The sequence below is a fragment of the Diplotaxodon limnothrissa genome, linkage group LG13, assembly GCF_057381915.1.
Source record: "Diplotaxodon limnothrissa isolate DT_005_m linkage group LG13, D_limnothrissa_male_GT1.1, whole genome shotgun sequence".
Lineage (NCBI taxonomy): Eukaryota > Metazoa > Chordata > Actinopteri > Cichliformes > Cichlidae > Diplotaxodon > Diplotaxodon limnothrissa.
Genome location: NC_140608.1, coordinates 12,304,834 through 12,320,305, shown reverse-complemented (window position 1 = coordinate 12,320,305; position 15,472 = coordinate 12,304,834). Strand labels below are relative to the sequence as shown.

At 41.0% G+C, this 15,472-nt stretch overlaps 1 protein-coding gene and 1 long non-coding RNA gene across 2 annotated transcripts; both read right to left on the bottom strand.

Moving 5' to 3' along the window:
- Nucleotides 1–4,628: 4,628 nt before the first annotated feature.
- wnt8b (wingless-type MMTV integration site family, member 8b) lies at nt 4,629–8,957 on the bottom strand. Its single transcript, XM_085369213.1, has 6 exons — nt 8,887–8,957; nt 8,328–8,361; nt 7,340–7,478; nt 6,614–6,739; nt 6,377–6,519; nt 4,629–5,198 (listed from the first exon to the last, which is right to left on the bottom strand). Exons 1-6 carry the CDS (start codon nt 8,955–8,957, stop codon nt 4,629–4,631), a joined length of 1,083 nt encoding a protein of 360 aa, XP_085225339.1.
- A 3,696-nt stretch (nt 8,958–12,653) lies between these two features.
- LOC146619919 (uncharacterized) lies at nt 12,654–14,474 on the bottom strand. The gene is made up of 3 exons (XR_014906664.1): nt 14,190–14,474; nt 13,437–13,642; nt 12,654–12,695 (listed from the first exon to the last, which is right to left on the bottom strand). It is a non-coding gene; the product is annotated as an uncharacterized LOC146619919 (long non-coding RNA).
- Between the last annotated feature and the right edge of the window lie 998 nt (nt 14,475–15,472).

Here is a 15,472-nt window from a genome sequence, read left to right as displayed (position 1 = left end):
TCTTTTATACATTATGCATCTCGCTGTTTTGGTTCAGAAGTTCAGATTAATTATTTAAACTGTGAAAGTAAGCAGCTGCTTTAAAACAGATCCCACAGTTCCCGTGTGGTGGTGGTGTAACCTGCTTCCCTGTCACCTCAGGCTCATGTGTTACCGCAGATCGAAAATGGCAGGGCCGGCCCGAGAGACGGAAGTTAAGACCGCTCGGTCAGAGGTCGTGTCACCTCTGCGTGGTGGGAAACTGTGTGCCCGGCTCAGCGACGAACACTTTGCGCTGTTTCACACATCCGTGATAATATTTGGTTAATTCAGGTCAGCTCTCTTCAGTTCATCAGGGTGTGTGGTAGCGCATTTGAGGAAAATGCTGGTGTTTGCATCAAACTTTATGTCTGTCTGCCAGCTTTTTTCTTTATTGTAGTCCAAATATATTGAAGGTATTTAATAGTAATAAAAAAATTATAGTAAAGCAACGATTTAGAGTTAGAGTGAGCATTAATGTTCTCTGTCCTTGTGAATCTTCTCAGCTGATCTTATAGTCCAGCCCCTGATTTTAGATCTCATTCAGTGAACAGGAGAATAATTTCACAGATGTGTCAAACTGCTCAACTTTAACCTCCTAAGACCCGAACTCTTTCATGGCACGCACTTTTAGTTTCTCTTTGCTATTTGGGTTGATTGGGACCTGATGAATGTAAAAACAAAGAATTACAGTGGGGCAAAAAAGTATTTAGTCAGCCACCGATTGTGCAAGTTCCCCCACCTAAAATGATGACAGAGGTCAGTAATTTGCACCAGAGGTACACTTCAACTGTGAGAGACAGAATGTGAAAAAAAAATCCATGAATCCACATGGTAGGATTTGTAAAGAATTTATTCGTAAATCAGGGTGGAAAATAAGTATTTGGTCAATAACAAAAATACAACTCAATACTTTGTAACATAACCTTTGTTGGCAATAACAGAGGTCAAACGTTTACTATAGGTCTTTACCAGGTTTGCACACACAGTAGCTGGTATTTTGGTCCATTCCTCCATGCAGATCTTCTCGAGAGCAGTGATGTTTTGGGGCTGTCGCCGAGCAACACGGACTTTCAACTCCCGCCACAGATTTTCTATGGGGTTGAGGTCTGGAGACTGGCTAGGCCACTCCAGGACTTTCAAATGCTTCTTACGGAGCCACTCCTTTGTTGCCCGGGCGGTGTGTTTTGGATCATTGTCATGTTGGAAGACCCAGCCTCGTTTCATCTTCAAAGTTCTCACTGATGGAAGGAGGTTTTGGCTCAAAATCTCACGATACATGGCCCCATTCATTCTGTCCTTAACACGGATCAGTCGTCCTGTCCCCTTGGCAGAAAAACAGCCCCATAGCATGATGTTTCCACCCCCATGCTTCACAGTAGGTATGGTGTTCTTGGGATGCAACTCAGTATTCGTCTTCCTCCAAACACGACGAGTTGAGTTTATACCAAAAAGTTCTACTTTGGTTTCATCTGACCACATGACATTCTCCCAATCCTCTGCTGTATCATCCATGTGCTCTCTGGCAAACTTCAGACGGGCCTGGACATGCACTGGCTTCAGCAGCGGAACACGTCTGGCACTGCGGGATTTGATTCCCTGCCGTTGTAGTGTGTTACTGATGGTGACCTTTGTTACTTTGGTCCCAGCTCTCTGCAGGTCATTCACCAGGTTCCCCCGTGTGGTTCTGGGATCTTTGCTCACCGTTCTCATGATCATTTTGACCCCACGGGATGAGATCTTGCGTGGAGCCCCAGATCGAGGGAGATTATCAGTGGTCTTGTATGTCTTCCATTTTCTGATGATTGCTCCCACAGTTGATTTTTTCACACCAAGCTGCTTGCCTATTGTAGATTCACTCTTCCCAGTCTGGTGCAGGTCTACAATACTTTTCCTGGTGTCCTTCGAAAGCTCTTTGGTCTTGGCCATGGCGGAGTTTGGAGTCTGACTGTTTGAGGCTGTGGACAGGTGTCTTTTATACAGATGATGAGTTCAAACAGGTGCCATTCATACAGGTAACGAGTGGGGGACAGAAAAGCTTCTTACAGAAGACGTTACAGGTCTGTGAGAGCCAGAGATTTTCCTTGTTTGAGGTGACCAAATACTTATTTTCCACCCTGATTTACGTATAAATTCTTTACAAATCCTACCATGTGAATTCATGGATTTTTTTTTCACATTCTGTCTCTCACAGTTGAAGTGTACCTCTGGTGCAAATTACTGACCTCTGTCATCATTTTAAGTGGGGGAACTTGCACAATCGGTGGCTGACTAAATACTTTTTTGCCCCACTGTATGTGATTTCTTTTAACCAATTTTTACTTATTTTTGTTTCTGAGAAAAATGAGATCCACATATGAGGACATTTGCTTTAAATTCTGATATAACAGTATAATGTCCTTGTAAGTGGATATCAGGCCCTTGTAGAGCAAAATTTAGTATTTTGGTCTAGACAACCCAAAATGTGATGTCCACATATGTGGACGCCAGGTCCTAGGAGGTTAAAATGTGTTTTTCATGTTCAGCTTTCCCACACGTTAACCAATTGTTGTGCCAGCATGCTTTCCTCACTCTCTGGGGTGCTTTTTCACACGCGGGTGTAAGTGGGCAGCAAACGACTGCTGATGGCGAATTACTGGATGGCAGCATGGAGAGGAAAGCACAAATGAGAATCACTGCATTGTGCACACTGAGTCTAAAGTGGCTTTGTTAGGTTTAATCCAAAACGCTTGTCCTAATTATATTTCTGCATTACCTTTGAATGCAGTGAATGAACATTTTGTGCCTCTGTTGTACTCCCTAACACAACAAATTTGCAGGACTGCAGAGCCGCGGGGCTTTTGTTCGTGCGAGGGTTTTGCTGCATGCCAGTCGGAGCGATCTGACCAGCCCACGGGGGTCATCAGAGGAGAGAGGAGTTTTGATTATAATCATTATTTGGTAAATAAGATGTCAACAAGGTGTTTCCTTGACACTTCATTGAGTAAAAGGAGGAAGGTGCAGAAATGAATGCCCCCGTCTCAATAGGGACTCTAATCTCCCCTTTCATGTCTCTTCTTGTCTGAAGGGTTTCAGCTTCGGCTGCCATGTGCTAGTTTGCCTGAACCTGGCACTTCTTACTCGCAGGTGGGGTGAGTATCCTGGCAAGCATGTGTTTATAAAACCCACTTGTTTGGGCACAATACTTGAACTAACTTCTTTTGAGCGAACAGTGTGAATCTGTGCAAAGCCTTTTCCCAAAGTCCTTTAGAAGGCGACAGCCCATTGAGAGTGGAGAAGAAGGGATTACCTTCCTCGACAGTGGTGCATTTCCGAGAGAGCTGATTAGCTCTGCATTCATTGTTAAATCGAGCAAAGGCAGGCCCTAGAGGAGTGAAAGGATCCAAATAGGTGGGCCCAGAAATAAAACAGCCACAGGAAGCCTTGCACAGCTAGCCCAAAGTTTTCCCAACACTTCTTTCCCCCACTCCTAAGGAGGTGCGGCGTGAAAAAGGAGATTAGCATACAAAATTAGAGGCGGGATGATTTTTAAGGGCAACTTGCCTCATGCCCTCCACCCCCATGGTCCTACTCTGTCTGGACAAAGTTAATTAAACTAGTATTAAACAGTGAAGAAACTTCCAAGCGCTCAGGAGTTAGGGGGCTCTTTGAGGATTACCATGATGAGGGAGAGAATGGGAGGTATTTGTTGAGGCGAAATTGAGAAAGGCGTGATGGAAGGAAGAGTATGCTGGAAAATTTTCTATTCTTGTTGGTATCCGAACCCCAGTGGGAGGAATGTGAAGCGTAATGCTGTGTTTACTCCAAACGGCAGGGTATTACTGTCACAAAGAGTGTGTTAAAGAAGGATGAGTACTTTCTCCAGGCTGAATGATAGACAGGGTTGACGGATTTATTATTCTTTTATGGCATTTTAATAGTAAACAAACCACAAAGAAAACTAACAATAAAGCAAAACTAGAAAATGCTTCGCAATAAATTAACAATGTACAGTACAAAGTGCTTCATTTTATGTACAATTAAATACATGAAGAGGTGGAGCAAAGGTCACAACAAGCCAAATGATGGGAGAGAAAATTCAAAACTTGACACTGATGGGTGTTTTATATACAAAGATTACTGACGGGTTCATATATATGTATATATATATATATATATATATATATATATATATATATGTATATATATATACATATATATATATATATATGTATATATATATATATATATATATATATATATATATATATATATATATATATATACAGATAAGTTATTTATACCACAATAGCCACGTCCACCAAGATTGTGTATCTGCATGACAATAAATACATGAAGTTGTGGAGAATTTTGAAAGCAGATAAAAACTCTTCAAATGCCCAGTGACTTTTCAAGATGTTGTAAAAAATATAAAAAATATATCTTAAATACATTTATTCCTAACCATCTATAAATTTGTTAAAACCCTTCTCATCTCCTCTATCTTGTGGCCGTTGTGTTTACTTTTAAAACGCTGTGGACACTGACGACGGTCTGAGATCATCCTTTTATCCAAAACAAACTATCTAAAAAAGAATCTGCCGGGGAGCTGCAAGAAATCATTAAGATCCTCAGTGCTTCTTCCTCAGTCTGAGGTTCTTCCTGCGGCTCCCGGCGCTCTCGCTTCTTCCCCTCTGACCTCCTTTTTTCACACAAAAGTACTTGGTCACTGTCTTTCTGCACTGCTCGCACTTTACCGCACAGCACCAGTGAAATTTACAATTACAGCTCGACACCATCTCAGCCTTACGCTCCTCCACAGCCAGGCCGCACTCCCCACATAGTCTCTTGCAGCTTCGCTTCTCCCATTTGCTCAAGTTCTTGCCTTTCTTTAGGCACTCGCGGCCCTCAGTGCCAGGCAAACCCAGAGTGCGATTTTCCAGGCAGTAATCAGGAGAGTCCTCGAGGTGGACCAGCTCCTTACGGGAGATGGAACTAAAGGTCTCGGCGATGGCCCCCTTGCTGGCCGCGCTGTTCCCCGCTCCTCTCAGAAGGTCTACTTTCAGCGCCCTGTGGTACTTCTCCTTCAAGTAGTTCCCCACCTCTCTGAACTCTGGCAGCTGCAGCCAACAGGTCTGAGTTGTGCAGCTTCCTGACACGCCATGGCACTTGCATGTCCTCTGCATGGTTCCCTTCACAGCCTGGGCACACAGACACAGTTCATGTTATCAAAATAAATAGGAATAGTTCACTGCATTAAAGAAAACTGTGTTTTGCTCTGAGTTTAGTGGAAAAACTGTCAAAACATAAAAACCGTAATTGTGTGTTGGTGCATACATTTCCTGCAAATTCTTGATTGACGTGTGGTCAAATTAACTGATTGTATTCTCAAAGTTTTTCAGATAAAGGCATGAAAGCGGTGAAAAGGAAGAAATGATAGCTTCGAGGTCCATCGCGGAGTTCCTTGTCATCCATTGTGTTTCCTGACTTCAACCAACACAAAACAGCTGTCAATTGAAAAGCGGTGTTTTCTTTCCGTGAAGAGGGGATGAACTTTCTGTTGAAGTGAGGCTGAATCAAAGTTTCACATCGGGTCGCATTGTTCCTCGTAGAATAAATAGAAGTATTTATTTAGCATGTTCATTATCAACATGTTTTCTAGTGTGAGACGACCCAATGGAGAGTCCCATTGAGTGGATAAATGAAAAAGGAGGGGTTTTTCCCTCTCTCTTTCTATCCCCATTTTTTTCTGTTACAATGATGCTCCAGGTGCCATGGGGATCCCAGGGCCCAACAGGGGGGAGCAAAGGCACCGTAAACAAAGACCACTTCAGCTGCACGCCTGTGGTCCCCTCAGACTCCCTCGGGGCCAAACAAAGACCAACATAAATGTGGGATCCTTATTGCAAGAATAAAACTAAACACTTATTTTAAAAAAAGCAGAATAATACAGAATGCCGTGCAATGTCTGGCTCCCCAGGATCTCTAATTAAGCGTGCACCAGTGATCCTGAGATTCTTGAGTTGAGGTTTTGTCATAAGGAGCATTCAGCACTGGTAAATAGGCCCTTCTGGTACACCGAACACGCTGTTATTATTGGAGACGAGTGGCACCTCACTTATAGCGACGTGAAAGGGATGCTTGGGTGGCACACTCAGCGTAATTCTGCGCAGGGAAAAATGATTCAAAAGGTGCTTTACAATCTGCAATCAGTCGGAGGGCCGTGTAAGATTCTTACATTTTAAGCCAGGATGCCACCCAGTTTAAATAATGAGTGGTTAATTAAAGCCATAATATTGCATGATTGTACTGCATCTCATGCAAGATGCTCGTTTTTCATTTGCAAGTTGATCGGGTAAATTAAGAGGGCATACTGTACCTTGCGCCCAGCCTCATTGTTATGGAGATTCATGGCTGCCCGTGCATCCTGTCCAGTCTCTAAAGCATCAACAAACTGTTTGGAGATGGCCTCACCAAAGCCAACATTGTCACTGCAGCCACCCCAGAGCCACCCGTGACCACCTATAAAACAAAAAGAATGAAATTACTGGAATCGCTTTAGGAAGCGAAAACTGTCCTTTCACATGTCATGTACGCGTTCGTGTATCTCTCTGACCTCGTTGTCCATTTCTGCTGTCATCACAGCCGCAGTTATCAAAGTCTCCAAGGCTGCAGTTCCGGGTTAGGGTGTACATAACGCCAGCTGAGCTGATGGCGTGGACAAACGCCGTCTCTCGATTTGCTATTATCATCGGAGAAACTTGTTAGCTATGTTGTCTAATACATTCACACAATTATACTCCAGTTGCTTCCTTCCACTAAGTTAAATCAACTACAGAGAGAGTTTAACTTTATGTATTTTGTGTTGTTGCTGTTGTTTTTTTAATGAAAATTATTTTGAAAAAAAATCCCGCCTTCGTGCCAGGAGAGTAAAACCCTCACTGACAGTTATTATAAATATTCTCTAAATTAAACTAATTTTATTTTATATTACCTAACAAATCTGTCTCTTTGTGTTTGTGGATCTCTGTATGTAGAGGCTGTGATTCGGTGGGACATGAGTGCCTTTTTGTTTTGGCTCTTGTCTTACTTGCCTCTGTAACAATCCCAACTCTTTGGACTAAGCAAATATTTGTAAGACACAAAGAAGACAAAAAAACTCAAGCATCAGAAATAAACCTAAAAAAAAAAAAAAAAAAGCACACAGTTGCATACCACTTTTTAAACATCTTTGAAAATCTGCCATGTTTGCCATGAGTTTGAATCTCAGCCTCGTAGGCGTGTGGGAATATTTGGGATGGCGTTGAGTTGTTCTGTGAGGGGTGGGGGGGTCAGGACTTACCACTGCGCAGGCTGCTGTGCGTGGATAGCTGCAGAGCTCGCTCGGGGCAGTTCCAGCGGTCCCATGCAAACTGGTATTTGCACTCCTCTATGCCACTCTGAGCTCCTGCTGCCACGCTGCTTGAGTAGATCAGGTATGCCTGCGTTATAATACAATGCACATTTTACAGCAACAGCAGTGTGATTTCACAACATGTCATCTGCTGTGATTTCAGTACCAGGATGCATCCTACCTAACAAGCATCATATTATACTTTTAGGAAACATGGTTGAACGAGCTTGATCAAGTACAGGGAAAGTCAGTCGCTGCTATCTGCGGGACTAAAAGATCATGAGGGACTGGATCAAGGATGTGCGACTTTCACATTTGTTAGTGTTAAATCCACTGCTTTCATGTCACTTTCTTATCAGTGCAAAATTTAAGTTACTATGTGGAGTTTAAAATGTGGAAGAAGCTGGTATAAAGTGGTTACTCTTTAACAGACAGATTAAATAGATGATATCTGTCAGTTATGTGACAAAAACACTATGAAGCGGCTCAGTTTGCATGTGGAGGTCTCATCAGCTGCAGTAAAGTCTCAAAGCGCCGTCTGTGCGGGTTTCGCCTGCCGCTCTGCTGCTTGTTCGGACTGTGTGAATGATAATATAACTAATATGTCTCAAGTGGCCTTCAGGGAGATGGAGTACCACCTCTTTCACAGGGGTCTGGATCACTAATGATGACCACCCACTACAGCAGTGCCTGCTCTTGCCTCTTAACACATTCAACCCTCGGCTACACAGAGACTTTGAATAAGGTCAAGTGTACGGATGGGGGGGTAAAGAAAAAAAATCACAAAAGTCCAAGAATATCACAGATGTAGCACCATTGTTCAACGCAGACAGGTACCAGAATTTGTCCCTAAACTTGAGTTAAGATCTCATAAGAAGTGTCTTTCTCTTTTGTGGAAAAACAGAGAGGAGAGAAGATCAAAAGAAAGTTGGCTTACCTTGGGTCCAGTCATCAAGAAATTATTCACTGACCTGGAAAAGGAGACAGCTTATTCACCCTGGGAAGCTCAGTGTCCTCCACAAATTCCTCTGCTAATTCATCTCTCATTAGTGCACTTTGTAACATGTTAAACTATGACATGTGGGTATTCAAACTTTAGTGAACCACACTACTGAAAGATTTTTTAAAAGTGGGAACTGATGTGGGAATGTTATTTTATTGACTTAGTCAAGAAAAAAAAATTTCGCTGGTTGATGGATTTTAGTTTGTAAGAAATCTCAGGGAATTTTCAAAACCTGGCTACCCGCAAATCGACCTCATAAACGGCTTATATTTAGCCAACACTAAGTGCTTATTAACCGCCTTCAAACCCAATAAGCCCTTTATAAAAGGTTCCTTATTGAATAATTCTATTAAATAAATTGGGCTTTTATTTTTCGAATTAATAAATGAATAAAAGTTCCCCGCGTGTGTTCAGTTAATCCTTTTCAGTAGGCTATTTGGAGCGGACGTTATAGCCAAGAAAGTGGCTAATATTTCATAATAAACCAACTTACCAGCAGCAGGTGGACCTCATGTGAGTCAGGAGAATGAAAATGTAATAAAAAACCTCCCAGTGCATGAACATCCTGACAGGTGAGGGGAGGGAAGAGACGGCAACTCGTCCAAAGCTGCAGACGGCGTGAAGATGGAGAGGACACTGAACTACCAGCACATGAAACTTCACAAGGGCTTCCAGGATTCAAGGCGGGGGCTCTGAAATGGAGCTGCTCTCGTCCCAACAAGAGATTATCTGCTTAATTAAAGATTTTCCCCCTTCTTACTCTCTTGGCCAATCAGAAGTAATGCACCAAGGAGAGACTGAAATGATCAAAAGGGCACCCTGGGCCTTCAGGGCCGAGCAACGGTAGGTTCCCTGCCTTCCTTTAAAAGCAAAGGCAGATCTGTTTAATCCTTTAGGAAAAGTGTAACAGTGATCCCTTGAATTTCTGCGCAGAGAAAATGTTTATTTAAGCTATCGAAAAGCAGTTGATTTGTCGGGGATTAGCTGGAGGATAGCCGTTTGTCAGTTTGATGGGACAACAGAAAACTTTGGTTCAGTTTAACAAAGGTGTGATTGAATCAGTGTATCTGTCATGGAAACTGTTACTCAACGAAATTTAACAGCACCGAGCGAGTGTGTAGTTTCATACAGGTCAAATACTCCCGATTAGTGATTGATTTTTAAAATTGATTTATTTATTTTAATTAATATTTGTTTATTTATAGGAGAGTTAAAGCAAAATTCTGCAAATGAATGATGTTTGGGTGGGGGTTCTTGATAGATGCATTCTCAGAATAATGTGCGATGACGTGCTGCAGGGAGCGGCGATGTTTATTTTGAGTGTTTAGCAGGTTTTCCCTTAAAATTTTCTATTTATTTATTTTACTGATCTTAGTAGGAGTACATTTTTGTTTACTTGCCTGCTATATTTTAACAGCCACATAAAAGGTGGATTGTGACAGAGTGAAGGCCAAGCCACTGATCAGAAATAGGACATTTGCATCGCTAATCCAGACGGCCCTTTCCTGACACTGGATAAAGGGTTATTCCCCAATAACCTCGTCTGACCTTTAGGTCCCTTCCTTTATCTGAGGCAGGACTTTTGCGATCTTCTTGTGTGCAAATTGGGATTTGGGGCGGGGGAGGGGGGGTCATCATGAGGGACTTCTGAGGGATGTTTTTGGATTAAGATTTAAAAAGAACTGACAAGTAAGATGAGATGAAATCAGGAACCACGTTGTTGCCTTAGCTTCTTTTTTTTGTTTTTGTTTCTCCAAAAAAACACTACATTTATTTTTTTTCTTATAAATGAATTGGTCCTTATTTGGCATTCCCCCCCCCCCCCCCCTTTTTTTTTTTTTTACTCCAAGTCATATTCACCCAATAATAATAATAATAATAATAATAATAATAATAAATTTTATTTATGAGCGCCTTTCAAGTCACCCAAGGACACTTTACAATAGGATAAAACAATCACATTCACACAAGCATTTTTTCTAACGTTTGTATACACCCCACTGGATTGGGGGCAGCTCTGGGTTTAGTATATTTCCCAAAGAAAATTTCTCATGCAGCCTCGAGTATCCAAGGATTGAATCACCAACCATTTGATGGACAAGCCACTCACCCTCCTGAGCCACAGCCACCTCAAACATAGAGTTCCTCATTTTTACATGTGGTCTCCCAACTAACCGGGCCCAATCCTGCTTAGTTTCCCAGATCAGATGAGAATGCTTAGGGTGCTATGACCATGAGCTACGACAAGAAGTTTGTTATTCCTTACCTGAAACAAACAGCAAAAATTTAGCACTGCAGGTTTCAGTAAACATGATGGAAACTGAGTACATTTTTAGCTTCACACAGCATAAAAGTATAGCGTGAAGAGGCATTGTTTATGTATGTGTCATAATTGTTCAAATGTGTGACAGTGTATGAATATTTAATCCCAGGCACAGAAGAATACTAATCTTGCCACACTTGCAGTGCACAGTTTATTTTTATTTGTAAATTAGATTAAATTCAGAGGTGTCCCACACAAATGCTGCCTTTGTCTCACAGCAAGTTTATCTGCATTTGGTCACCCTGCCACAGTAAAAAAGGACAATGTCAAAGTTTAATGGAGCAGAAACGTAATGCTGCAAGTAATGTTCAGACCATATCTGAATAGCATGTCAAATGTGTAACCTGCAGATGGATATGATCCAAACTCACACAGCTATCAGCAAAGATAAGTGATTTCTATAAGGGTCATTTTCACAGAATCCAATATGTGGCGCTGAAATGTAATACTTAATGTTTTTGAGGGTTTTTAGATTCATTCACACAGTTCATGTTTTTGTCAAGTCATTTTTTATTTTTTTTTATTCTTTAAATAATGTCAAAGTGCATAATCTTCTTGTCTAAAGTAGCATTTTGATTAGTAACATATACTTAGCTGCTTTTGAGTGATTCTTAGTATAGATAGTATAAAAAAAACAAACAGCACTGGTTGTGATTCTTGCTTTTATTTCATTTTTTTAAATTTACATTATTTATTTATTTTTATTCGGAATGTGAATAGTTTTACAGTGCTCCAAATTTAAAAAAAAAAACAAGAAGTCCGTTCTGGTGTGCAAAGAATTTGGTGCCTGCTTAAGGTTCATACATACAAAAAACAACAATAAAAAAAAGTCTGAAAATCAAGAACAAAGTGCCTTTATCAGTGTAGCAAGTCATTCTTAAAAAGAGACAAACTACTGATTTGGTGATGGTGATGATAACTCATCACAGAAAAGCAGTAGGGAGACAGACACTGGTTGAAGCATGTGAAGGATAATTTGATGCTGAGTACACTCGTTTTTCCATTTAAAAATCTTGAAAAATAAATAAATAAAAAGATAATCACACACATTTGTATGTTAAGCTAAGCACCTGTGATTAACATCCTTCCAAATCCCTTACTTGTGAAAACATTTTCTCATTATATATGTACTTTTACAATTACAATAAGTTTGGCACCTTCTAGGTCATTATGATCTTGACTTCGATGTTGTAAAGTCATTCTTTGATCATCTCTCTCTTCTGTAGTCTTTCAGGCCTGTCGCTGTTGCCGAGCTGGTTAGTACATTAGTTCTTACTAACATGCTAGATTTTGATTTGGCCTCTCCTAATTTTTTTTTTTTCCTCTCAGGTTTAGTTTTGGCTTTTCAGCCTATATCTCTTTGAACCTTAAATTGAGGGTTCAGCTAGTAGATATTAAACTGAAGTTAAACACTTGGAATCAGACTCCATAGCTTTTATCTGCTTAACCTTTAATGAAATAAGAGCAGGCCTAAGCAGGCCTCACCTGACCTTATCAGTCAATTCTCAAATGAATTTAGATTCTCTGAAAATGGGATCCTGTGGACAAAAATGACTGCAATTCCCAAACAGTTAATGCAAAAATAATCTGTTTAACCCATTGAATTCAAGCTGAACGTCTGCACTTCAGTTTTTTTTAAATCTGCTGTTGTGGTATATAGAGGTTAAATTAAGAAATTGTGACACTGTCCATACAGTTAAGGACCTGACTGCAAATAGTAACTTTAATGAGTTGTAAAAGAAAATCTTACGGCACTGAAAGAAACAAACTTGTTTTCCCTTGGGTTGATGTTCTTGTCATAAGGTCTGTTGCCCCACATTTGTGCAACACTATTTACAAGCCAGGTGGCATTTAGGACTGCAACATGTCTGAGGAGCCCAGGGACAAAGCACCCCACAACTAAGGATTCACCCCAGAAGTACCAGGGAACCAGCGTGGGCACGAGGAACCAGAGGACCAGCATAGACACCACGTAATGTCTGAAATAAATCAACAGATAGCATCTCATACATCCATTCTTAGTTGGCTACAATTTGGTTTGCAATGAACATTTTTTTGGACTAGTTTCAAAGACGCACAAACTCTGAATGGTAATTGGACAAATTCTTACATAGCGCTTTTCTACTCTCCCGGAGGACTCAGAGCACTTATACAACATGTCTCATCCATTCATTCAGCACATTCAGCAAGTGCTTTCTATGTAACATCCACATACATACTTGGGTTAGTATCTTTTCCAAGGCAGGCAGACTAGAGCAGATAGGACCTGCTCTACCTCCTGAACTACCAGTGACTCCAAATGGAACAGAAATCAAACATAGCATGAAGAGCACCAACATCATCGTTATTAGGGCAACAACTTCCTCAGTACCTCTGACCAGGTCACTGACCATCATTAGCAGAGGAGGATTTGCCCAGAACAGTGTAAATGTTTACTAGTGACCAAAAAGTTAACATTACTAAATCAATTCAAGGCCAAACTCACTTTTCAACATTGTTTTGCAGAAATCAAGCTCAGAAACAGTAATAAAGTATGTCTGTGTAGGTTCTCAGTCATCCAAGTCTTGCTACTCTAAGGAGCTTGGAAAGAAATCAACTGGACTACCAATAAAGTATGAGGTGCATTATTGCACTCTGTGGCTTGTTGTTGATTGAATGAGTCTTGCATAACTGTACTTTTTTTATGATCCAAATCAGTGTCTGCATTAAGGTTTGCTCACCGTTTCTGGAACATAACCACTTTATCTGTCGTCAGGTCAGACAGGCTGAGTTTCTGTTTCTTTTCAGCGCAGTCAGGATGTTCTTGGACCAGGAGCCAACCAATGTGGGAGAAGAAAAATCCCCGTGAGGCATTGTGAGGGTCTGCGTCTGTGCATACATATTTGTGGTGGAGGCAATGGTCCCTCACCCATTCATATATGTTCTTCTGCATACACATAGACAGGGAGAAGGCATGAAGTATATCACATCTCAGACTTTGCATTTTATTTTAAGTACAAGTGTTCAAAAGAAGCATCACATCCGCAATTATGTTTTGTAACTTAATATTAAGTATTTAGGTACATCAATGTTTTATGACAAAAAAAACAATATTTTCTTACTACATTACAGTATTTAATTTAATATACAGTAAAAACAAAAAGTGCAAATACTTAAAATTTAAAAAGCACTTGATTAACAGATCAGCAAGTGTGAACACCTCTGTAAAAGCAGTAGCCAAATACTTTTCCCGTGTGGAATTACATTGCATGTTTTTAAATGGCCATTCAGTTATTTAAAACGTGTCAGGTTGGCTTCCTTTTTTATGATATTTAGTTTGAAGATATGCAGATAGTGTCTTTTTATCATGTGCCAGAGGTTACTTTTTCATAGCACTTTACCCTGAAATTTATAAAGCTAGAGAGGATCAGCCTCCATTTTTCCCATATGTAATCGTACAACCAAGCATGCCCCTGGATTTCCTGAATACTCACTCCATGCAAGGGTTGAAGGCGATGTGGAGGAAATGAGAATCAGTCCGTAAAGTGCTCCCAGATGTAAGAGGATAAACACTATGATATTTCTCCATCTTAAGACTGTCGGCAGTTTCCATGGTTTCTCTTTATAGGTAAAGTAAATAGCATCATCTACCGTACTTGAGTCTGTCCTCGCATCTCCGCTTTGCTTCTTGTTAGTCATTTTTTATTTTTTGCAAAGAGGACCCTGTAATAGCACCTCGAAAACTAGACAGACAGATGTGATCAGTAAAACGCGCACACAGTCTCCGATCGTGTCTGCAGACACTCTTATTCTTTTGTTTGTCGTTCACCGCTTAGGTTACGCTAGACATTTTAATTAGTAACTTATTATGATGATGAGAGGGGACAGTCCACGTTAGACTAAGGTGATCGAGGTCCCCTTGACTGGATTGTTGCCATCTGCGTGGGGTGGGATAGTGATAGGGGAGGCTGGATGCCTGTTAGCTGTATTTGAAGCCTGCCTGTGAGACTGTGCAATCTCTGCAGGGCAGGTGTGGGTGTACTCCGGGCCTCAAGGGCCGGTCTCCTCCAGGTTTTAGATGTGTCCTTGATCCAACACAGCTGATTTAAATGGCTAAATTACCTCCTCAAAATGTTTTGAGGTTCTCCAGAGGCCTGGTAATGAACTAATTCAGGTGTGTTAACCCAGGGTGATATCTAAAACCTGCAGGACACCGGCCCTTGAGGCCTGGAGCTTTTCACCCCTAATGCAAGGTCTAAGTATCGCCTCATGTTACCACACTGATCATAGTCAAAATGCAATACTAGTAAAAAAAAATGCCAGCGCATATAATTCCCACCTGTAAAACCATACCTGTTTTGGGGGTTATCTCATTGTTGACGTTCTACTGTTATAACAACCCCTTCTGCTACTTATCTGACCAGATCAGACTCCCAGATGTTGAACTGTCTTGATGCTGCTCATGAAATTAAAGGATTGAAAGGTATTACTTTATTTATTTGAGTAAATACCAAAGTCCATGGATTTGTGTGTGTTACTGTTTGTGTGTTACTTTCCATTAGTTAATTAATGGAATTAATTTATAAATTGGGGGGGGGGGGGGGGGGGGGGAGAGAGCTGCAAGACCTCCTCCTATAAGGACTTTGGTAAAGCACAATCTGTCAGAGCAGAGTAATAAACCCCCCAGTGCTGTATTTAGAGGTGTTTTATGTCACTCTAGGTCTGCTTAGTCTGATAATGTGAAATCAACAATGTCGATCACCATTAAAATTAGGAT